Source organism: Arachis stenosperma, chromosome 1 (genome assembly GCF_014773155.1).
Source record: "Arachis stenosperma cultivar V10309 chromosome 1, arast.V10309.gnm1.PFL2, whole genome shotgun sequence".
NCBI lineage: Eukaryota > Viridiplantae > Streptophyta > Magnoliopsida > Fabales > Fabaceae > Arachis > Arachis stenosperma.
The window spans coordinates 127,980,818-128,005,370 of NC_080377.1; the positions used below are offsets into that span (position 1 = coordinate 127,980,818).

Sequence of the window (24,553 nt, forward strand, 5' to 3'; positions counted from 1 at the left end):
AAAGAACTCATTAATTTAAAAAAAATTGATTTTAATTATAATAAAAAATAACATATGATATATTTTAATTATATAACTAATAAAATATAACAAAATAATAGATTTTATACTAATAAAATAATAATTAATTTTGATAGTTTATTTTAATGTACACCTGAGATGATTGATTGAATAAATATTCTCAAGTGCCAAGTCAATATTTACATGACATATTTGGAACGCCCTTTTGTACCCTCTAACAACAACTTCACAAAAAGGTAAAAAGGGGTTCGTCTTTTTTTGTGAGGGCTGAGGAGGGAGGGGGCAATGGTGCTGCTCTGAGAATTGGAAAATCTCCATTTTTGAAGCAATAGAGCTGCATTTTAATTTGGACTAAAGTAGTGATAATGGCCTAAAAAAAAGCCCAAATCTGCCAAAATTTGTAATAGAAGCCCACATATGCCAATGGAGATTGTCATCATTCATCAGCAACCTGGAGTGGAGGGGAACAGGGCTCTTTGCTCTCTTTCAAATTTCAATATTCCTTCCCAATCAGATCTCTCTCTGTTCGCAGCGCAATGGCCAATTCACTCAGAAAACAAATCACCCATGTCATTTTCGACATGGACGGTCTCTTGCTTGGTACCTCTCTCTACTATACACTACTCGTATGTGATACTCTCCAGTCTCCATTTGTCTCCAGCTTCGTTCACTCTTATTACTTGCATAAGTCACGCATTCAACAACTGCATTTTATGATTATGATGGAGAATTACGCTTTTTTGCAGACACGGAGAAGTTCTACACTGAGGTTCAGGAAAAGATACTAGCCAGATACAACAAAACTTTCGATTGGAGCCTCAAGGCCAAGATGATGGGAAGGAAAGCAATAGAATCTGCTAGGATCTTCGTTGAAGAGAGTGGAATTAGCGATTCTCTTAGCGCCGAGCAGTTTTTGGTTGAGAGAGAGGAGATGCTTCAGGAATTGTTCCCAACAAGTGAGCTCATGCCAGGTATATTTTGAAAACTAGGATTCTTGAATTGCCATTTAAGATCATTAGACCTCTGCTGTCAAGGGTTACTCAGTTTTCTGTTTTCATGTTATAGGTGCTGATCGTTTACTCAGACATTTACATGCAAAAGAAGTTCCGATTGCCTTGGCAACTGGGTATGTTTTTTCTGATTCTTGTCGTTTTTGTTTTCATGTTTAAAGAAGCGATTGTTTTCTGTCATGCATCTATTTGGAAGGAGTATTGAAATTTAATGTACAGTTCTCACAAGCGACACTTTGAATTGAAAACTCAAAGGCATGGTGAACTCTTTGCTTTGATGCATCATGTTGTTCTTGGTGATGATCCTGAAGTTAAACAAGGCAAACCATCTCCCGATGTATTTCTTGCAGCAGCCAAGAGATTTGAGGTATACCAATTACCATGTTATAAATACCTTTCAATTACCAGATCACAAAAATGACTGCAGATTGAATGGTTACAATTGACTTTCCTTTTTCCTAATCTGAACTTGGTGTTGGGGATTCGCTTTTTTGGTTGTTTTATTTCAAAATCTATAGTTAGTAGTCGTATATGGTGATGTTGTAGTTAATGTTCAGCTGGTCAACAGGGTGGAGCTGCAGATCCTTCCAACGTTCTTGTTTTTGAAGATGCACCTTCAGGAGTTCTTGCAGCTAAAAATGCTGGGATGTAAGTAGATTGAGCCATTGAAAAATATCCCTGTTCTTTTCTTATATTTTCATTTTTTCATCTAAACAAATTTTGTTTCCAAAAACATTTGCCGATGTTTAATAGAATGGATATAAGTTGATAGATTTATCAGTTCCATATGTCGGATTATCGCTTGCTTAGCATACACATTTTATATCAGTGGTCTGGGATGATTCAAATTTATACTTTTATATGTTGGAAAAGTTCTTCATCCTAACAGTTATTACAGATTGCGTCTTTGTAATGACTTTATGTCACTTTGAATTAGGATCATTTCTTTCTCTAATCTCTAGTATAGACGATACATGACACAGTTGTGCAATATGTTTAGTATGTCCTAGGACTAGGAGTGAAAACTATGAATTGTAAATATTAGTGTTCAGAAGCAAGTTAGCCGATGTCACTTCCACCATCTTTTATATTCTAATGATGGCTTAAGTTTGAGAGAAAACTAGGGTAATTTTTAGAGGCAGCTGATAAGTTTGCCAACCAGATGCAGTCACTGAAAAAATGGATCTGTTGAGTCTGATAGATCGTCCCAACTGTTCTGTTATCAAAGTAGGAATCTGTTATTATTTACCTAATTATGAATTGATTTCTTACCTATAAATATTCCAAGAATTGAAATCCTCCTCATTTGTTAGCTCTGAAAGTTTGAGGTGGCTAATGGCTTGCATGGTATTGTTGGAATTTCAAGCAGGATAAGCTCTAATATTTTAAAAATTATGTTACACTATTTAGTTTCAAAAGTTAAGAACTTAGTGCTAAATCTAAGTCTAGCTCATGAGCAGGCTAATAATATCATTTGAAAAATGAAAAGCAAAGTGATCAAATCAAACCTCATGCTTAACAGAAAATGGATACAAAATTTTATCTGATGGTAATATAGCATTCAATGTGACACAGGTACCTCTGAACGCTATGTAATGATGATGGTGTTTACTTGTTCCTATTTCTTGCCTAAATCAATATCCAGTTGCATGTTGTTTCGATAAATATAGATACATTGTGCAATTTGATGTAGTAGTAGAGATTTAAATTTATTCTTGATGTTGATCTCTTTCTGTTACGTGCAGGTCTGTTGTTATGGTTCCGGATCCAAGACTGGACAATTCTTTTCATGATACAGCAGATCTAGTCTTAAACTCATTGATGGATTTCAACCCTAGTGAATGGGGTTTACCACCCTTCTAAGATAATGGAAGCTCAAGTTAAACCTCCAGTTGCCGTACAGTTTCCACTGCGGTAAGAAAAAAGCTGGCACCATCTATGTACAACTATATTTATGACTCGTTAATCCATTTCCATAGAATTTCAGTTTCTTTCTTTCTTTTTTGTTTTTGCTGCATTGTCAGCTATTACATTGTTTGACGTTCATATTCTGTGTCCTTGATAATCATAATACTACTAGTTTATTTATTATTGATTGAAATGTAACTGGAATGCGGATGTTAGCTGGTTGGTTATCCTGTTATAAAATAATTGTTGGTTTGATTATTACTTTGGTATATTTAAATTTTAAATTCAATTTATTTGTTTTGATCAAAACGGTGACTATTTTGAAATAAAATAAATAATTGATATATTTTGAGAGAATAACAAATGCTCTGCTTGTTGGAAATATTTCCAACTTGGTAATTATTGTAACTTTATGGGCTTTTTGTTGGTTTTTATAGGACATAAGAACCTCATTTATGTTACTTTAAACTCAGTTATCTTGTTTGGAGCTTTTAAATAAACACTACTTTATTACTACTAATCCCTGTGTTCCAATTTAGTAGCTAAGTCATTTGGAGTGGAGGTTGACATGCACTAACATCTCTATCATTAATTTTGTACAAAGATCAAAATTAGAAAACAGAAAATAAATCTTTTGAATAGCAGAAGAGGTATGTTATGCTATTGATTATGTTCAATAGCAATTGGAATGTCATTGTTCTATTTACACATAAAGGCTATTCTAAAAAAAATCTTTTTTTAAATGATTTTTTACAAAAATAAAAGTAATTTTATATTTGGATACTTTAATTAAAAGTACTTATTTAAAAGATGTTATTGTTTGGATACAAAAATACAAAAATACTTTTATAATAATAAAATTACCTAAAAGAAAAATAATTATTTATACTAATTTATTTGATCCGATAATTGATCTCTTATATTGTCTCTTATTTCTTCTATTGCGTGAACATCTTGTGTTGGTTCTTTCCATTTATTAATTTTAGAATTTGTTGATTCATTTCTTATAGTAGTACCGTCATCTTCATTGGCTTGTAATGAAACAATATCTTCAAACTTTTGTAAAATACTTATGTCATTAGAATCCATCATTCTTATAAAATTATGAAGGGTGAAACATGCAACAGTAATATTAGGCTGGGTTTTAAATTTGGCTCTTAATGGCATGTTTGTTTTGTAGTATCTTCCATCTTGCTTTGCATACTCCAAAAGTCCTTTCAATTACTGTTCTTAAACTTGAATGACAATAGTTGAACTATTCATTGTTTGATCTAAAATTTGGTGCTAGTCTAAATTGTGGAATATGATACCTTGTATGACGATAAGGTCCTAAGAATTCCTTAAAAGTTGGATAACCAGCATCAACTAAGTAATATTTACCTGAAATACATTAAAAAATATACAAAAATCAAATCACACATTATCATGAAAATGAATGTAACCTCAAAATAAACTTAAATGACATAACTAACCTTCTGGTGGATGTGAAAAATTTAGCTTTTTTGTTCAAAGAGCCTCCATAAAAATTCTTGTATCATGTACAGAACCTTCCGAGCCAGCCCATATAAATGTAAAACACATTAAAATTACACACATCCATTACATTCTTTGTAGTATTTTCTTTTCTACCAATAAATCGCACTTGCTCATCTTGGTAACATGAATGGCTATATGCGTACCATCTATAGCTCCAATACAATCTTTGAAATATGGCCAATATTTATCATTATCCATAATGTATTTAGGTGTCTCTCCAAAACTAGGATCAATAGGTCTAATAATATTTTTTGCCAATTTCTTCACACATGATAGAACATGATGAAATTGACGAAATATAATTTCACCTGAATGCTGAAATCGCTCCTCTAACATTCTATAAGAAGCTCCTTGCCCAAGCATGTCTAAAAATGTTGCTACAATCTCTTCTCCACTAACACCTTGTGTGAATTTCAAGTTATAATCGAGAACCAAATCATTGCATAAACGGTTAAACATTGATTTTCTCATTCTAAATTGTTTAAAAAATCGCATTTCATTCCCTTCCTTTAATTCTAATTGCCATTGATATCCTAATAGTTTTGAAGTCCTTTTCTCTTGTTTGAGGACATATCGTAAGTAATAATTGGCTACTCCACAAATAGCTAATATAGCAGCTGATTCGTAATCTTTTTCATGTTCTTCATATTCAGTATCATTATCTGTTTCATAATCACTCATCCTGTATAATTTAAATTAACATGAAAAATAAGATAACAAAGCAAAAAATATTATTCACAATAATGTCATTATTAAATAAAGTTCCAAAATATAGAATCAAAACACAAATTATAACATTGTCACTAAATTAAAGTTCAAATTAAAGTTCAACAATAACGATAATAAGAATTCATGCAGAAAAAAAAATTTTAGAGACAGTTCATGTCATCCAATTTAAAAGATTCTAGCCAGTTTCTTGTCCAACTAATTTAGCTCATAATTGAAAATAAGATTTAAGAGCATCTTCTTTATTTCTTAGTTGTTTATGCACATATGGGAGTTCATTTCTCTTTCTAATTTTTTTTTTAAAATTTTTTCAACCAATTTTGTTAAAATGTTTATTAGGTCTATTACCATCTCGTATCTCTTTCACACAAATAGTAAAAAATATTTCAATATTTCAATCATCCCATTTTGTTTTTACAGTTGCTACTTCTCCTTCATTTATTGTATCTTTGTTTTCAATATTCACTTGACTAGAACCTCTTCTTAAATTTAGTTTTGGAGCCATACTATATAAATTATAAATTATATCAAATTTTATAATGTATAATGTTAATAAAATAAATTGTAATATAAATAATAATCGTGAATATAATAACACATTAAATAAAAATAAAATACTATGATAAAAAACCAAATAAAAATCATAAATAAATTAATAATAATAATAATGACAAAATGATAAAAAAAAACAAATAATAATAACGTAAAGTAATATGAAGATAGAGACATTATAAAAAGAAAGCAAATAATAATAACAATATGAAAAAAATGGTAAAATAAATAAAAGAAAGTAAATAATAATAACGTATAGTAATATGAAATTTATAATAATAACAATATGAAGAAGAAAGGGTAAAAGAAAAAAATTTGATGAGTTGTTGTTGAGTGTGTAAAAAAATAATAATATTTTAACTTTCAACCTTTATATATATATATTTTACAAAAGCTAAACGAGTATATTATATTTTTATTTGTGAATCATTTCAGATTTTTTATTTTTTTATATTTTGATACTAGTATATTTTTTATATTTATATATGATTATATTTTATATCAAATCATTAAAGATTTTATCTCAAAATATTATATAATTCTTGCAATAGTGAATTTGATAAAATATTACATAATAATGCTCTCAAAATATCATATACAAAATTCTAAAAGATCTCAAACATCAAGCTAAAGTCAACACGGTATAAAATATAAATCCATCTATGAAAATAAAAACAAAAATAAAAGATATCACGTATGATTATAGCAAAAGAAAATAAAAGTTGCGTTGGTTTTGTATTAATTGACTTTTCATATATGTATTGAAAATGTAAAATAGATTAAAAAAAGATAGCAGAATCAGAGATTACCAGAAGAACTGCGGTTTGAGTTGGAACCTGATTTTGAAGTTCAAGGCATGAAGGAAATATTGAATGTATAGTATATTCATCTATGAAAGAAAAGGGGTAAAAGATGTTTTATTAAAATTTTAGTAAGGATATTTTTGTCTATCAATGATTATAAAATATATTTTTTAAGAAAAAAAATCTTTTAAAAAAAGATGTAAATTGTAATTTTTAAAAAAAGATATTTTTTATTTTTTAGTACTTTTACTTTTACTATTAGAAATTTGTCAAACACACTAAAAAAATTTTTTTTTATTAAAAAATTTTTTTTTTATCAAAATAATAGCACCCAAAGATACTGTTAAACTATTTAAACTAAACAAGGATAATGTGGCTTTCTCCTTCCCCATTAATCATATATATCAGATTCCCCATCCTTCTGTTTGGTTTTCGGTGTTCACTTAACTGTTGAATTGTTGGCAGTGGTCCTCTACAGTTATCTTCCTGTGGTCCATATTTATTGATTTAAATAAATTGGAGTAAGGATTTGCCCTGGCCTTTAGGTTTGAAAGCTAATTTAGTAGTGGTTCACATGCACATGAACACAATATATGTTAGGTTCATTCGGAGGTGTTTTAAGATACAAAGTAGAGCTAGTGATACTAAAATAATGAAAAAAAATATTATTTTAAAATAAATTATGTATATATTTAAAAAAAAAAATATTTGTGTCACTCAATATCTTATATAGTATTAAAGCTCATGTGCATGCAAGATAAATTTTTTTTTTAAGATTTGTATTTGTACAATATGTTGTATCAAGATATTTTTAATTAAAATGTTTGTTTGAAAACGAACTAAATAATAATAGGGGAAATATTATATACTCTTAGATCATACGTTTAATTCACGCTTTAAAAATATTTACAAAACTAATTATATATATATATATATATATATATATATATATATATATATATATATTAAAATAAATATACTATAAGTTGCATGTAACAATCTTTTTATTAAATAGAGGAGTATGTGATTCTTATGTGAATCTCTAGTTTTACTTGGTTCAATGACTAATCTATTTTTCAAAACCTCACAAGAAACATACTTTTTTAAATAAGTGGCAAAGTAGAGAAACTATATTTTATTAAACGACTTCTGCATTTGAATTTTTTGTAGGGACATTTGAATAGTTATTTAGAAGGTATATGCAAAATTTTGGATTAAAATTTAATCTTCAAATATTTCTTTTATTTTAAAAAAATTGAGCATTCACATTATTAATTAGTAAAGCATATGAAATATAGTTCTAATAAAATAATAATTAATTAATTCTTCAGTGTAGCTAGAAATTTAGTTTCTATAGATAATCTACACAATACCAGGCCATTTACAACTCTGACCAATCTTGTGTTATTGGCGGCAATGAAATTTTAACATATACAGAGATCATATTTTTTTTTAAAAAAATTCACATTGTTCTTAATGCTTATCATTTTATCAAAGTAAAAGCAGTCTTGAAATGAAATAAATATCATACGTGTCTTATTATAGATAAAATAAAATATATTTAAAAATAAATATTATCATGTAATTTAAAAAATAAAAAATTTATATATGTACACTTTTCAAAAAAATTAAAATTAATATTAAAATTTATTTTACGTAAAATTATATTTTTAAGTAATTAAAATTAAGATGTATGAATAAATTTTATATTAAAAGAAAGAGTTCGATCTCCTGAACGAAGTCCGAAAAAGAGTTCGGATTAGGAAGGAAGCTCTGAAGTAAAAGATGGCTCTAAGGTACAACTAAAAGATGATCAAAAGGAACTTCACTACCAACGACCTCATCCTGAATCAAAATGACATCGAAATACAGAAGTCAGGAGAAGGAAAGTTGGTGGCCAATTGGAAGGGACCTTACAAGATAGTAGAGGTCTTAGGTAAGGGTTATTACAAAGTGTTCAACCTCTAAGGGCGGGAGCTCCCAAGGTCCTAGAACCCTCGTAACTTGAGGAAATACAACAACTAGGTAGTAAACCTCGTCTAATTGGTGCACTCTTTTTCCCAACTTCAAGAATTTTTTAACGAGGCACTAACGTGAGGACTAGGGATGTTCAAACCCCTAGTATGCTTTTGTAAAGGAATTTCTTAAATATTAATAAAAAGTCCTATTTCATTTCTTTATTTAAAGGTTTCCTATCTTGAATACATTAATTTAAGCTCGATAAACTGCGAAAATCATTGTCCGACCTAAAATGGTCGGAAAGATGAAGCGACGAGGTACAAGTTAATATAAGAAGTTATATAAACAACTCGTACAAAACGAGCTGTAAAAGTAACTTAGCAAAGGTCGATTGTTCAAAGTCAAAACTATGAAAGGAAACTCTTAAATTAATAAACTTTGCTAAGGCTACAAAGTCAAAGCAAACTGTATCCAGCTATGAAAATATTGTTTCAAAAAAAAAGAAGGTACTCTATGATATAAAAAGAACAATTTTTGGACATTACTTCATAAAAAGTTGTGGAAACAACTAAGTAGAAGGTAAAAATGTTCAGAAAAAACTACAAGTTTTTACAAAAGTTTAAGTACCATAAAACCCACAAGTCGGGCTGTTACCGAAATCTCAAACAGAAATAAAAGGGCCAAGGACTTCTCGCCAAAAAGAGGATCAAGATTCTCGCCTGTAACCACATCTTCTTTCTTATCCAAAAGAACTGGAGAATGCATAGAGACTAGCACAACTAAAATAACAGTGGGAGCCGAAGAAGAGGTCTTTATAATAGCAGCTTTAGAATGGGCTTCCGATGTTGGGGTCTAACCGACTTGAGGACCCGAGGTCTTCAGATTAAGGCGAGGCTCCTCCTCATCTTCCTCAGGTGCAGGGACTATTTTGCCATTGATGATTGGATTTTTGACGGTTTAGAATTTCACAAATAAAATCTCGTTGTAAAGTATAGTTTCTAAACCAAACAATAATCCTTTCATACAAAAAGTTGTTTGTCACTAGTACAAACCCCTAAAATTTATAAACCGAAGTATTCAAACCTCGGGTCGTTCTCCCTAGGAATTACAATAAAGTGTCTTGTTATTGGTTGTGAGTTATTTTGGGGTTTTGATATGAAGCATGAAAAGTAAATGGCAATGAAAATAAACTAACTATAAAAGGCTCTTGGCAAGGTATGAAAATTAGAAGTCCTATCCTAGTTATCCTTCTCAATTGTGATGAGAATTGTTCATTGCTACCACTTAGTTAACCCTTACTAAAGAAAGGAAAGTCAAGTGGATGAATTGACTTAAGCCACAAGTTCTAGCCAACTCCCAAGGAGAGACTAGCTTTAGTGCACTCCAAACCAATTAGCAATCTCTTCAATTATCAATCAACAAAGGAATTAGATGACTCAAGTGTCACTAATTACTCTACCTAGGCCAAGAGGAACAAAATCTACACTAAATCTAGAAGAGACATTTCAACAAACACATAAAGTGCAATAGAAGTAAACAACATAAATTGCAAGAATTAAAGGGAGATCTAACTACAAAGGCAAGAGATCAACAATAGAAAAGCAAAGAAGAACATTTATCATGAATTACCTCTTATTGAATTGAAAGAAAATGGAAGGAGCAATAGTAGATCTACAACAAAGTATAAGAACAACATAAAGGAAATTACAACAAAAGAATAGAGGAAGATGAATCTAACAACAAAGAATTGAGATGTAGAAGTAGAAGAAAGCAAAGATTAAAATCTAAATCTAAGAACTAAACATAATCCTAATCCTAATTCTAGAGAGAAGTGAGAGCTTCTCTCTCTAGAAACTAACTCTAACTGCTAAACTAAACTAATGGTAACTAACATCTGTTTCCCTCTTCAGTCCTTGGGTTAAATAGCATCAGAAATGAGTTGGATTGGGCCCACAAGGCTTCTAAAATCGCTGGCCACGAGTTGCATCTTAAAAAGTCACATGCAGCATCGGCGCGTCCGCGTACTGTGCGCGTGCGCACCCCTATACGTGTATCAACTATGACAAATCTTATATCGTTTCGAAGCCCCGGATGTTAGCTTTCCAACCCAACTGGAACCGCATCATTTGGACCTCTGTAGCTCAAGTTATGGTCGTTTAAGTGCAAAGAGGTCGGCTTGACAGCTTTCCGGTTCTTTCATTTCTTCATGAGTTCTCCAACTTTTCATGCTTCTTTCTTCATTCCCTTGATCCAATCTTTGCCTCCTAAACTTTAAATCACTTAACAAACATATCAAGGCATCTAATGGAATCAAGGAGAATTAGATTTAGCTATTTTAAGACCTAAAAAGCATGTTTTCACTCTTAAGCACAATTAAAGGAGAAGTTATAAAACCATGCTATTTCATTGAATAAATGTGGGTAAAAGGTTATAAAATCCCCTAAAATCAATACAAGATAAACCGTCAAATTGGGGTTTGTCAACATCCCCACACTTAAACCAAGCATGTCCTCATGCTTAAACCAAGAGAAAGCAAATGGATCAACATTTATTCAATGAAAACTAACTAAATGCAATCTACCTATATGCAACTATCTACATGAATGCAATTGCTTGGTCAAAATAAATTAATTCCCAAGAAGCATATATAAGCATAAGGGCAAAAGGTATTAACAACCATGCCAAATCACAATTGAATTGAGCTATTAAATACTTTTACAAACTTGCATGAAAGGAGATGATCATTGGTGGAAACATGTAATTGAGCATCAAACCCTCACCGGATGTATTTGCACTCTATTCGCTCAAGTGTTTAGGGTTGATTCACTCAATTCTCTCCTAATCATGCTTTCTAAGATTTGTTTTTCTTCTAACAATCGACATATATTTCATGCATGCATACAAGTATCATGAGGTCTTTTCTTTAGGTTGTAATGGGGCTAGGGTCAAGGTAGGATGCATATTTGGTTAAGTGAGTTTGAAATTTGAATCTTTGATAAGCTTAAACTTTCCACCTAACCTATGACATCCTATACAATTAAATTCCAACCTAACTACCCATTTTTCACTCTTTCACATACTCATGTATTCCTTTTTAATTTCACAACACCTATGCATTGATTTGATTGGACTATACTTTGATTTGGGGCATTTTGTCCCCTTTTTATTCCTTTCTTTTTCTTTCTTTTTCTATTTTTTTCTTTTCCATATTGCTTTTCTTTTTTTTTTCTTTTTCTTTTTTTCTTCTTTTGTTTTTTCTCATTTTTTTCTTTCTATCTACAAGAGCATCAATGCATAAGGTTTTACATTTGATCAATACATGAGCATATACCCGATTCCCAATATTTTCAATAATAATACAAAACTACCCTTTTATTCCCCCAATGTCCCAAGATTTCCCACACTTGAATGATACTCACGCACACTAGCCTAAGCCAATCAAAGATCCAAATAAGGACATTTATTGTTTTTCGCTTTAAGGCTTGTAATGTGCTAAATTAAGAACAAAGTGGGTTAATCGTAGGCTCAAATTTGGCTAACAAAGGAAGATAAAAGGTAAGGCCATTTGGGTAAGTAAGCTCAATGAAATGATGGCCTCAATCATATAAATGCATGTATACACAAAATAATGGACATAAAGGATCAAACAAATCAAAGATTACATTCATAGAAAGAGAATAATGCACACAAGAAGGAAAATAGGTGGTTATAAGATGTAACCACACCATTAGGCTCAAATCTCACTTGCTTGTGTTCTTAGCTCAAAAACATGATCCACGATATATATAATTCAAGCAAGTTTTATGAAAAGTTTTCACTCAAATCAATTGGTGCCCTATAGATAGAAATCTTGAAAATTCATTATTTTGACTAAGCTTATTGTGTATATATATGCAATAAGAATCCTAAAAACCTAAAATGAAATGCAAAAGTGTTGGGATTAGAAGTTTGTCACCCAAAATCGCCGAACGGTCGGACGACCTCCCCACACTTAAAAGTTTGCACCGTCCTCGGTGCATACAACGAAGAGCAGGGTGGATGGGTTGCTATAATTGATGAGCTCCTCAAATGGTAGTGCGGATGACTTGTTTGTTGCCCCATTTAAAAGCTTTTCCTTTCTCCCTCCTTGGTGGCCAACCAAAAAGGAAAGAAAAAGAAAGAAAGTTAAGCCTATAACAAAGATATCGAAGCAAATAGAACATAGGCGGGGGCTAATGCCAAATAAGAGTAAGGTTCTCACTACATGTTAGCTACGCATGTAAGTGAGAAAACAATATAAGCTAATGGCATATTAACTAATACTTGATGCAAGAGTAAAATCAAAGCATGAAGAGCATATGGCACATCAAGTTCACATAAGAAGAAGTGGGTCATGAAAGACAATATGAGGTCATATCAATGCACAAAGACATAAGAGTCATACAAGATGAAGCATTGATTTAAAAGTTTCATCACCCAACAATATCAAACAAGTCAAGAAGCACCAAAATAATGCAAGAATTTCTCAACAATTGAGTGTAAGAATCCAACACCATTATTGAAATGACACTTAGAAAAAAAACTGAAAACATGCTATAAAAACAAAATGAAAATGGAAAGAGTAGAAGTATGCGAATGTAATGAACAAAAGAAAATGGAAGACGAGAAAAAAAAACTCTTTTTTTTTTTACCGACGCGTGCGCGTCATGCACGTTTACGCGTCAATGGGCATATTGGTCGAAGGGCGCGTACGCGCCAGGTGCGCGCACGCGTGCGTCGAGTTAGGCCGGAGGCATAGTGTTGGCCCAAGTCTGGCACAACTCTCGGGTAAAAGTACCAGGAGTGCAGATTGTGCAATCGACGCGCGCGCGCACAGTGCGCGTGCGCGTGCATTGCGAATTTAAGATCATGTGCGCGTACGCGCCAAGTGCGCGCACGCGTGCATAGACTGGTGCCTTAGGCCCAATGTTCGCACAGTGCAGGCCTAACTCTCGGGTTTTTGGCTGGAGTCGAATTTTTTTTTTGCATCCACGCGTACGCGTACAGTGCGCGTCCGCGTGGGTGGTCGAAAAATGCTCAGGTGCGCGTACGCGTTAGGTGCGCGCACGCGTGGATGGTGTTTTGTTTTTCAAAAAATATTTTTCTAAGTTCTTACACCAATCCAAGCCTTTCAATCCTCCAAACAGCTACCAAAACGCCCTAGAACCTTATTCAACATACTATACTACTAACTAAACTTGATAAAACAATAAAAACAAGAAATTAAACTAATTCTACCAATATTTACAAAAGATAAAAATGAAAATGAGAATCTACCTATAATAGCAACTCAATTCACTTATTAACAAACTAAAAGAGTATGGAAAGAGTTTACCATGGTGGGGTGTCTCCCACCTAGCACTTTTATTTATTGTCCTTAAGTTGGACTTATGGGGAGCTTCTTATCAAGGTGGCTTGTGCTTGTATTCATCTTGGAACTCCCACCAATGCTTGGTTCTCCATTGTGCCCCAAGATTCCTCATGGATTGAGCCAAGTGTTGATGGAGTTCTTCACAAGTTTGGGGCTCCCAAAGTTGATCCTCTTCTTGTGATCCGGGGTCCCACACTTTGTTTTCACACCCGTCTTGAGGTTGATCATCATTATTAGTCCAACCGGGTGGTGAGTAAGGTGAATTCTCTATGAAGTGCCCAACAATCCTTCTAGACCCATGTATTTGAGCACTACTCCATCCTTTATATCTCATGTTTGATGCATCAACCATAATGAGCCTTGATTTGCAACGCCAACCACGAAACATCTTTCGCTTACGCTTCAACCCACAAAGCATCCTAAGTTGACCATCCGTTTCAAGCAAACCATACTCAAGTGGGACAATAAAGCTAATAGAAATGAATTTTACCCACTCAAGTGAGGGAGTAGATGGCAACCTAGGTAGAGATGCTTCCAACAATCTTGACAAAGCGTATTCCACTCCCATCCTTCTATTTCTAAGGACTTCCACCTCTTCACAAGATTTCTCTATTCCAATCCTTTGTTCATTAGTACTATTTAAGCCTTTTCCATTAATCAAACTATAATTGGGAGAGTGAGAGAAGTTTACCTCCACAACATTTTCAAATGCACCGGGAGAAGGCTCTTCAAGCTCAAAGAATTCTCCACCACTAGGACTTGATACTTGCTCTTCATTGCCATGGGAATTCAATTCTTGCTCTATCCCATCCAAGTCTTCATATGGAATATGCCTTGGAAGGTGTGCACTTTCCTCCCTAGCATCAATTTCAATCATCTTGGAGGGGTTTTCTTCAACTTTATGTTCCCATAGAGGCTCCGCATCTCCTAAGTCTTCTACCACTTCTTCCTTGTCTTCAACAATTAAAGCTTCCTCCAATTGTTCCAATACAAAGCAACTTCCTTCATTTCCCACAGGAGTTTCCAATCTCTCCTTCATGCTATGTTCTTCATTCGATTCTCCACATGTAGCCATGGGAGTTCCTTGAGTGTTCAAGCATTGAGAGGCTAATTGATTTGTTACCGCATCCAAGGCGGCCATGAAATTTTGTACATCCCTTTTCATCTCTTCTTGCCATTGAACAAGAACACCAAGGGTTTCATCCATTAGAGATTGGGGTGGGTGGAAGGGTTCATCATTTTGGGGGAAGGGTTCATAGTAGGAAGGGGGTTCTTCTTGGTAGAGTTGTGGTGGTTCAATGTTTTCCATTCTTTCCACTTGTTGCACAACACACTCCATGGTTGCTTGAAATTGATCCAAGGCTTCCTTGAGATGATCCCTTGACTCTTGTTCCTCTTGGATAATATGATTAGGATCATGTGGCTCTTGGATCAATGGATATGAGTATTCTTCCATGGGAGGTTGTGGTGGAAAGTAGTATTCATCTTGTGGTTGAAAATTTTTATATATTGGAGGTGGTTCATCTTGGTAATAATGTGGAGGAGGTGGCTCTTGAAAATATTGATGTTGGAATGGTGGTGGCTCTATATGTGGTTCATATGGTTCATATGGTTGTTGGTAGGATGGATATGGGTTAGGGTCATATGAAGGTGGTTGGTAAGAAGGGGCTTGTGAGTATGGTTGAGAGTTACGTTGAGGATATGGTTCATAGGCATATGGTGGTGGTTCTTGAAAGTCACAAGGTGATTCACCATAGCCATTGGATTGGTATGCATCATAGAATGGCTCTTCTTCATAGTGCATTGGTGGAGGTTGTTGCCATGAGGATTGATCATAAGCATATGGCTCCTCCCACCTTTGGTTATCCCATTCTTGATACACATCTTCATTATAGTCCTCATTTCCTACAACATGTTGATAACCAAACTCATAGCCAAGGTGAGAATTCATGATAGCAAGAGCAAATAAGAAACAAAACTAATAAGAAATAATGAAACAAAATACTAAGACTAGCAAAAACTAACAAGCAATCAAAAAAAAAAAAGCAAGCTATTCACAATATTCACATATATACAACAACCAATAACACAACACCATTGCAAATCCCCGGCAACGGCGCCATTTTGACGATTGGATTTTTGACGGTTTAGAATTTCACAAATAAAATCTCGTTGTAAAGTATAGTTTCTAAACCAAACAATAATCCTTTCATACAAAAAGTTGTTTGTCACTAGTACAAACCCCTAAAATTTATAAACCGAAGTATTCAAACCTCGGGTCGTTCTCCCTAGGAATTACAATAAAGTGTCTTGTTATTGGTTGTGAGTTATTTTGGGGTTTTGATATGAAGCATGAAAAGTAAATGGCAATGAAAATAAACTAACTATAAAAGGCTCTTGGCAAGGTATGAAAATTAGAAGTCCTATCCTAGTTATCCTTCTCAATTGTGATGAGAATTGTTCATTGCTACCACTTAGTTAACCCTTACTAAAGAAAGGAAATTCAAGTGGATGAATTGACTTGAGCCACAAGTTCTAGCCAACTCCCAAGGAGAGACTAGCTTTAGTGCACTCCAAACCAATTAGCAATCTCTTCAATTATCAATCAACAAAGGAATTAGATGACTCAAGTGTCACTAATTACTCTACCTAGGCCAAGAGGAACAAAATCTACACTAAATCTAGAAGAGACATTTCAACAAACACATAAAGTGCAATAGAAGTAAACAACATAAATTGCAAGAATTAAAGGGAGATCTAACTACAAAGGCAAGAGATCAACAATAGAAAAGCAAAGAAGAACATTTATCATGAATTACCTCTTATTGAATTGAAAGAAAATGGAAGGAGCAATAGTAGATCTACAACAAAGTATAAGAACAACATAAAGGAAATTACAACAAAAGAATAGAGGAAGATGAATCTAACAACAAAGAATTGAGATGTAGAAGTAGAAGAAAGCAAAGATTAAAATCCAAATCTAAGAACTAAACCTAATCCTAATCCTAATTCTAGAGAGAAGTGAGAGCTTCTCTCTCTAGAAACTAACTCTAACTGCTAAACTAAACTAATGATAACTAACATCTGTTTCCCTCTTCAGTCCTTGGGTTAAATAGCATCAGAAATGAGTTGGATTGGGCCCACAAGGCTTCTAAAATCGCTGGTCACGAGTTGCATCTTAAAAAGTCACATGCAGCATCGGCGCGTCCGCGTACTGTGCGCGTGCGCGCCCCTATACGTGTAGCAACTATGACAAATCTTATATCGTTTCGAAGCCCCGGATGTTAGCTTTCCAACCCAACTGGAACCGCATCATTTGGACCTCTGTAGCTCAAGTTATGGTCGTTTAAGTGCAAAGAGGTCGGCTTGACAGCTTTCCGGTTCTTTCATTTCTTCATGAGTTCTCCAACTTTTCATGCTTCTTTCTTCATTCCCTTGATCCAATCTTTGCCTCCTAAACTTTAAATCACTTAACAAACATATCAAGGCATCTAATGGAATCAAGGAGAATTAGATTTAGCTATTTTAAGACCTAAAAAGCATGTTTTCACTCTTAAGCACAATTAAAGGAGAAGTTATAAAACCATGCTATTTCATTGAATAAATGTGGGTAAAAGGTTATAAAATCCCCTAAAATCAATACAAGATAAACCGTCAAATTGGGGTTTGTCAGCCATCCACCACTATATTGTTCGTGCTAAAGAGAGAAAGATCAAGGTCGGGAGCCAAGACCTTAACCTGAGCCTCTAAGTTCTCGAACATTTCATCCATCCCCAATGCCGTCGACACCTCAATGTCGGCGAACTTTTCTTTCATTTTCTCCAGCTCCTCTTCAAGTGCCAAAGAAGACACGTGTATAGCTTTCTTCAAACCTCTTTGTCTTCTCCTCGGCTAAGGCAGCAGTAGCCTCTGATTGTTCGCTCTCTCCCGAGCTTGCTCCAGGTCGGTCCTCAAGGTCTTCCTCTCCTGCTCCAACTCCTTTTTCATTTCATTTAACCTCTTCACGTCAGCCCGGGTGGCCACCAAAGCACTGGTTGTGGCTTGTATGGGAGAGCTCCTCAACTCCCTAACGAGAGTAGTACACACTCCGATTGTACAGAGCCCTCCGCGTGCCAACGTCTGGCGGTGGTTTTAAAGTGCCACGTCGTCCGTGCTCAAGTGGTGATAAGGAAGAACGTTCTTTTTCCCCCCAAGCCAAGGCGTCAAAATTTCTTGTTTAAATGCTTTCCTCCTCATCTACTTTCTGTTTCTTGGAAGGAGGTTTAGTGGAAGAAGGAGACTGAGGGGAAGATTCAGGAGGTATAAGTTTGGAGAGGGGAGTAGAAATGATGACCTTCGGGTCAGAAGGATCCGAGCCCGACTTCCTCGGGGAAGATCGGGCAGAGGATGCTTCGACTTCTTTCTGCTGCTGAAGATTCCGAGTATAACAGTTTTCTTTGTGTTCCAAAGAACTCTCATAGCCGATTTTGGAGCCATGCTTTCTGCAAAATAAAATAAAATGCATTTCAAAAACAGAAATGATAAATCACAGAAATCAATAAGTAAGGGAACAGGGAGCTACCGAGCTTAGACTTCAGAAGGCTGGGATCTCCCAAAAATCTTTTTGTATCCAGGTAAGGAGCTCGAGCCCAGGTATCTAAAAGGAAGTCTACCACACCTTTCTCCAGATTGTCTAACTTTTCTACGTTACGCCTAATGGTTATAAGGGTGTCTTGCCAATATAAGGGAAAATGAGGTTCTTGGTTTTCAGGCAAAAAGAAATGTCAGACTCCCTCAACATCTCGGACCTTAAAAAAGTGATTTTTGAAATTGTGAAAGGATTCATCAAAAATAGAGAAAACTTTCCGACCTTGTACAGCTCGAAAGGATATCCACCCTGACTTTTTTGTGGAACTGTAGGGTTTTGTTGTAACAATAAGGTAAAAAAAGACATTCAAAGAAAGCTGGACGTCTAGCTCCGGACATAAGAGTTGGTATATTTTCAAGAAGGCCCAAGAATTAGGGTGAAATTGAGTAGGAACAAGGTTGCAAGATTGTAGCACATCAATTTCAAAAGTAGTAAAAGGAAATCGGATACCTAACCTAGTGAAAAAGCAATCATAAGCATAGAAGAAAGGTTGCTTAGAATCCTCTAGGGGAGAAAAATACAGTCTCTCTTTACATAGTTCCTCTCTTCTTCCCTATTCTCACATATACTATGGTGCCTACGGAACTCCTCACAATACTCCATATCAGTCACAGGAACACAAGAAAGGACATTAGTGTCTACCTAAACTCAAAGGTTAGGGGGGATTTTGGTTGACATACTCGTAAGTATAGTGCGTGAGATAAAGGCTACACCTACAGATGCAAAATAATAAAAATCGTTACTAAAAGAAGTCGGACCTCGTTCAAAAGAGGTCGGGTAAAATCAACAAAGCCGAAGGGAAGCCATTTTTTTTTCAAAAATTTTTACAGAGAAGGAAAGGCCTCCCTCCTATGCAACATTGTCACATCAAAGGCGACACCATTAGGGGTAACGCAATACATAAACAAAAGGGTAACAGCTACAGTAGTGCAAAAAAAAAGGAGTCTTTTAGAGTCTTTCATTTTTAAACGTTTCAAGCGTTCCACATCAAACTCGCAAGAAAGTCAAAACAGACTTTTTCAACAAAAAGTACAATGACAGTGGAGGCAAAATAAAAACGACAAAGCAATCCCAGGCAAACAGAAATGAGAGTTCAAGAAGAAGAAGATGAAACGAAACCAACCTCGATGAAGACCATGGAAGAAAAGGGGGACACATCTAAACAACAAAAATACGAACGTTCCTCTTCACACCGGTGAAGCAAAACTCTTCAAAGTCCAAGATGAAGAAATCTTAGAAACAAGGAAAGGGAGAAGAAGAGCTGAAAAGTATTTTTATAAGAGACAAAGGGCAAACGACTCCTTTATTCCTCTTTAAACATACACGGATTACAAGGAAAAACTGCCGCACAACGTTTGACCATCTTTAAAGAAGCAACGTTCAAAAATTTTAAACACGTCGGGTAACCCGACCTATCAATGGTGGTAGGACCGACGTCAACAACAGAAGCCACGAGATGCTTGAGCTCGGCCCGTAAAAGGATCCGGACTCAAGCAGGGGTACTGTTCATAGCCTGACCTAATAAATAAAAGCCAAGCCCATCAGAAAAGGTGGCCTTCTCGATGTACCCGACCTCTTTAAAGAGGTCAGACACCAGTAAAAGGGAGCTAGGCTATCCTGACCAAGCAGGTAGCTACCTCTGAGAATCTCGACTGGAATCTTTATCTTCTCTAATAAGATTGGTCCTAACAAACTCTCAAGATAAAGGGAACAGTTATCCATCAAGAAAGATGGAACTACTCCAATAAAGGTGGTTATTGACTCTATTATAAATATACTAACACCCATCAGGTATATTCACGTTCTAATCTACTAAAAACCTGTTTAAAGTCCTTACTAACTTAAAAATCGGAGTCTCTTGCAGGTACCACCCCACCTCCTCACGAGAAACTCGAACAAGCGGCATCTTAGCACAAGTCGGACGCTACCGCGCAAAGGGAGTTGGACCTCATATTTAAGTCCAAATCAACGTTTCAGATAACTCTGAGAACATGTATTATTTTCAACTAACTATTCAAGGCTCCCTCAGTTAGCGACAAACTTTGATGTATTATTATATATTCCTTTATTTTTAAAATAATTGTCAAATTTTTTAAAAGGACATATTTTAAGAAAATAGAATAAATATTAGCATAAAAAGAAATAAAACAAATGAGTTTTAGTAAAGTTTTCATGGATAAACAAATATTTTCCTCAAATAAATAAAATTATGTAATTTTTTTGTCCAATTATCACCATTCAAAGAAGTTCGTTAGTAGGAAATTAAAATATTAGGGTATATTCAGTTTGTATTTTTTTATTATTTTTGTTTTTAAAATTTTATAAAAAAATAAAAATAATAAAATTTTATTTTCTGTTTTTATCTCTTATTTTTATTTTTTTGACTAAATACTAAAAAAAACACATTTTAATGAAAACATATTTTAATAGTTGTTTTTCTTTGTTAAATTAATTTACATGATTTAATTATATTAATAGTTATATAGACCTAAAAATGCATGCCATCTTAGCTCAGCGGTAGAGCGCGTGGCTTTTAACCACGTGGTCGTGGGTTCGATCCCCACAGACGGCGCTAGTATTTAAAAATAATGCTAAATTTATATCTTCTTATTAGATATTAAATTAAAATAAAAAAATCCTAAACTTATAATATAAAATCCAATTTAATAAATAAATAAATATAATCAAAATACATCAAATTAAATTAATCATTATAAAAATATAAACTAATAACTTTTAAATAATTAATCTTTTCATATTTCAATTTTAAGATGCTTGAGAGATCACGGTGGTAGCGAATTGTAAGCTACTAAAGTGTATCCGGCTCACACTGACAATTGGCTGTTATTTTTAAGCTGTAATCACACAATGTCCTACTTTTCTGCTTCCTGGGTCGGAAATATTCGAATGTGAAGTTTGCCCTTTTCTTAACTGAAGCATCCTTCCTTTTTAGTTCAAAGTAGTCTTCTGTCTATTCATCATCTGGAAGTTTGAACTTAGGAATATCTTTGGTAGTATATTGATGTCTTATTTTCATTTTCGGCAGTTACAAATAATTGCGTGGTGTCATGATGTGCATTGTTGAAACAACATATGGGAGGCCTTATCATTCCTTTATTTGTATTTTATGGGTGATATATGGTTTACTTGTACAGTTGTACTTCTTTTCTACTTTTGTCTCATAATAATGTATATTAGTAAATACCAGGAGATGGAAAAGAAATAAGGCATAACTACTTTTTTCTAAATAGATCCCATCCTTTTAGCATTCTGTAATGTGTTTATTTATTTATTTTTAACGAATTTACTTTCATCCAGAAATGGCCTCCAGAGGCCGGATAAAATGAAAGATTCCCATAGACAAAGTAGTCAATTGGAAGATCTCAAGCAGAAGATGAGGGAATGCAAAAGGTAAGCAATGTACATTTATGTAGTTGCAGTGACTCACTCAGTGAGATCCCACAAATACAAATTTTATACAAAATATCCACTTTCATGATTTGATTTCCCTCATAGGTTAGCATGGTGGAATTTAGTTTGCTACCACTAATATCAAATATAGGAGACATGAGTTCTCTATCAGATTTTAGTAATTTTACATCCATGCCATATTTCACAAGGTGTAAATGATTGATATATCTGATTGAAGTAATTTTTCTTTCCCATATGACACTGCCAAAAAGTGAAAATTTATGCTATTTTGACATATTTGAAAATTTCCTTTTTAAGGCTTTTCCCATCATTGTTTTCATCTTTATTGATGCATCCTCTTTGTAATTGTGGCCTGGGGCATTCTTATACTTTGTGTTATGTGTAGGGAATAACAGAATTATCTCACACAAGTACTCGCTTTCCTATAGAAATGTCAAATCAAGAACTTATCAAGGAGGGGATGAAGCAGATGGATGAAACTGATCTATTGAAAGATCTAAGCAGGTGAATTAATTCAGACTTTTGACTCCATTGCCCCGGCAGCTTTGTTCTTAACCCTTCAAAACATGCAGGTTGTATGCCAAACCATTGAAGTAGGGTCAGGTACTCTGATTTACTTCTAGCATGTTTTAAGAATGGAGTCTAAACTATCACATTTTTAACCTTTTTGTTTTTAAATACTGCAGACTGAGCAAATGGGTCGCATTGTCAATGAGCTTGACTCTATTCTGTTCTCAATTAAGAAGGCATCCCAACTTGTTAAGGAGATTGGTAGAAAGGTCACTTTGTTTTTTGTTGCTTACATGCATTCACTTCTTTGCTTCAATAGTATCCTGTAACTAAACTATCTTTCCCCAATTATCAGGTAGCTACAGACAAGTGCATTATGCTTTTCCTATTCCTTATCGTCTGTGGTGTAATCGCCATTATTGTGGTGAAGGTACTATAATCATGTGTTAAAAATTACTAAACCAAGATGCTCCAATAATTTATTTTAAAGAAGCATTTGTAGTGCTGCACTAAACTGTTTTTGCCGTGCTCTGCAGATTGTGAATCCCAACAACAAAGATATTAGGGATATTCCGGGATTGGCTCCTCCAGCTCAGACCAGGAGACTCTTGTATGTAAGGAGCAGAGAACATTTTGATTGATTCCAACATTATTTGAAGAAAAAGTTTTCTCCATCCTATTCCTACCAACTTGATTCTTGTACCTGTCACTAGGAGAGGATTGCTCTTGAGGGGGCATTCATTTTGGTCTCTGTAATTTGAAATTTTTAGAATTTCTTGCATATCCTGTTTGTGGTTCTGTACTTGTATGTAAATCACAGAAGAACAACTTTGTGCCATGTTTCTTTATTTTACATTGGGAAATCGTAGGGATAGGAAAGAAACAATACTCTACTAGTCTACTGTCATATATGTCATATGTGGTGTGTACATGTCTCATTCAAAGGAGTATTATGTTATGAATATTTCTGTAATCTACACATTCATCTTCAACAATTTCTGTAGGATCTGTTTGTAAATTACATGTATTCTAAGTGATGCTTGTGCTTGCATTTGCACTTGTTCCTTTTTTCCCCCTGAATATTCGTTCCTTTTGTCAAACTATACGATATTAAATTCACTCTACTTTTAGCATGTATTAAGAGGCTGTTTTGTGGGTGAAAATGCTGTGAAAATTTGATGTTAATGAGAAATAACTTGCAACAGGATCATTTTACTGTCTAAATCCTAATCTAACTAAAAGAATTTCATGCAGGTTAACAAGGGATCCTGCTTGAACAATACATGCTCCTACAATTACAAATGCAAACTATTATCCTGCCTTAGAAGTCATAGTATAGTTGTGCTTTAGAGTTGCTATTTTGCATTCCTTTTTTTTTTTTATCGTTTTACATGGTCTTCATCCTATGTTAATTCCTAAGTTGTTAATATAAATAACTTATGACTTTAGTATTAAGAAGTCATTGTTCAATGACTTTTGACTTTTCTATAATTTGCCCTGCCACTTATCCTTAACATTTTCTGTAGGATGAGTTTATAAATTGCATGTATGATATTCGCTTCAATATACTTTTGGCATGTATTTAAAAGGCCATTTTGCAGGTGTGAATGATGTGAACTGAAAAATTAATGTTGATGAGATGTAACTTTTTATTTTTTGACAGATTGATGAGATGTAACTTACTTGCAAAAAGGATCATTATTACTGTCTAAATTTAACTTAAAAAATTGGCTGTAATAAGTCAAAATGGTTTACTTGCAAATTATCTTTCAACATGTGCTCCTATGATAACAAACACGAAGATAACATCCATGAGGAACCGAAGATTGATTACATAAAGCAATAACTCTCATGTTTTTAGAACCGTGTTAATTGTCTTATTGTGGTTATTTATATGATAATAAACTAACTGAAAACCATATGTTATTATATTAATAAAACTTACGAAATATTTAAAATAGTTCTTAAATTTGGGATGTTACATTATGGGTGTGAAAATTATCCCATATAACACGAATTCTGAATTTTATTTTCCTGTTGCACTGTTTTGTCTAGCTGGGTACTTGCAGTATGAGTTAAC

General features: G+C 33.9%; 1 protein-coding gene, 1 non-coding gene and 1 pseudogene across 3 annotated transcripts; all 3 read left to right on the forward strand.

The window, feature by feature from the left end:
- The first annotated feature begins 464 nt into the window (after positions 1–464).
- Positions 465–3,163, forward strand: LOC130940219 ((DL)-glycerol-3-phosphatase 2-like). Of its 2 annotated transcripts, none has more exons than XM_057868302.1 (6): positions 465–621; positions 768–992; positions 1,087–1,147; positions 1,251–1,398; positions 1,600–1,679; positions 2,777–3,163. In XM_057868302.1, the coding sequence occupies exons 1-6, from the start codon at positions 558–560 to the stop codon at positions 2,892–2,894; spliced, it is 696 nt and encodes a 231-aa protein (XP_057724285.1). In that variant the 5' UTR covers positions 465–557; the 3' UTR covers positions 2,895–3,163. The 2 variants fall into 2 exon arrangements, with proteins under 2 accessions (XP_057724285.1, XP_057724293.1); XM_057868310.1 differs by having other exon boundaries at positions 1,287–1,398.
- Positions 3,164–21,031: 17,868 nt separating this feature from the next.
- Positions 21,032–21,103, forward strand: TRNAK-UUU (transfer RNA lysine (anticodon UUU)). Its single transcript has one exon. It is a non-coding gene; the product is annotated as a tRNA-Lys (tRNA).
- A 1,290-nt stretch (positions 21,104–22,393) lies between these two features.
- Positions 22,394–23,303, forward strand: LOC130960790 (novel plant SNARE 13-like; annotated as a pseudogene).
- Positions 23,304–24,553: the final 1,250 nt, after the last annotated feature.

Coding starts and splice junctions, on each gene's coding strand:
- LOC130940219 (XM_057868302.1), top strand. CDS start 558: ATGGCCAATTCACTCAGAAAACAAATCACCCATGTCATTTTCGACATG. Junction 622..767: donor CATGGACGGTCTCTTGCTTG/GTACCTCTCTCT, acceptor GCTTTTTTGCAG/ACACGGAGAAGTTCTACACT. Junction 993..1,086: donor AACAAGTGAGCTCATGCCAG/GTATATTTTGAA, acceptor TTCATGTTATAG/GTGCTGATCGTTTACTCAGA.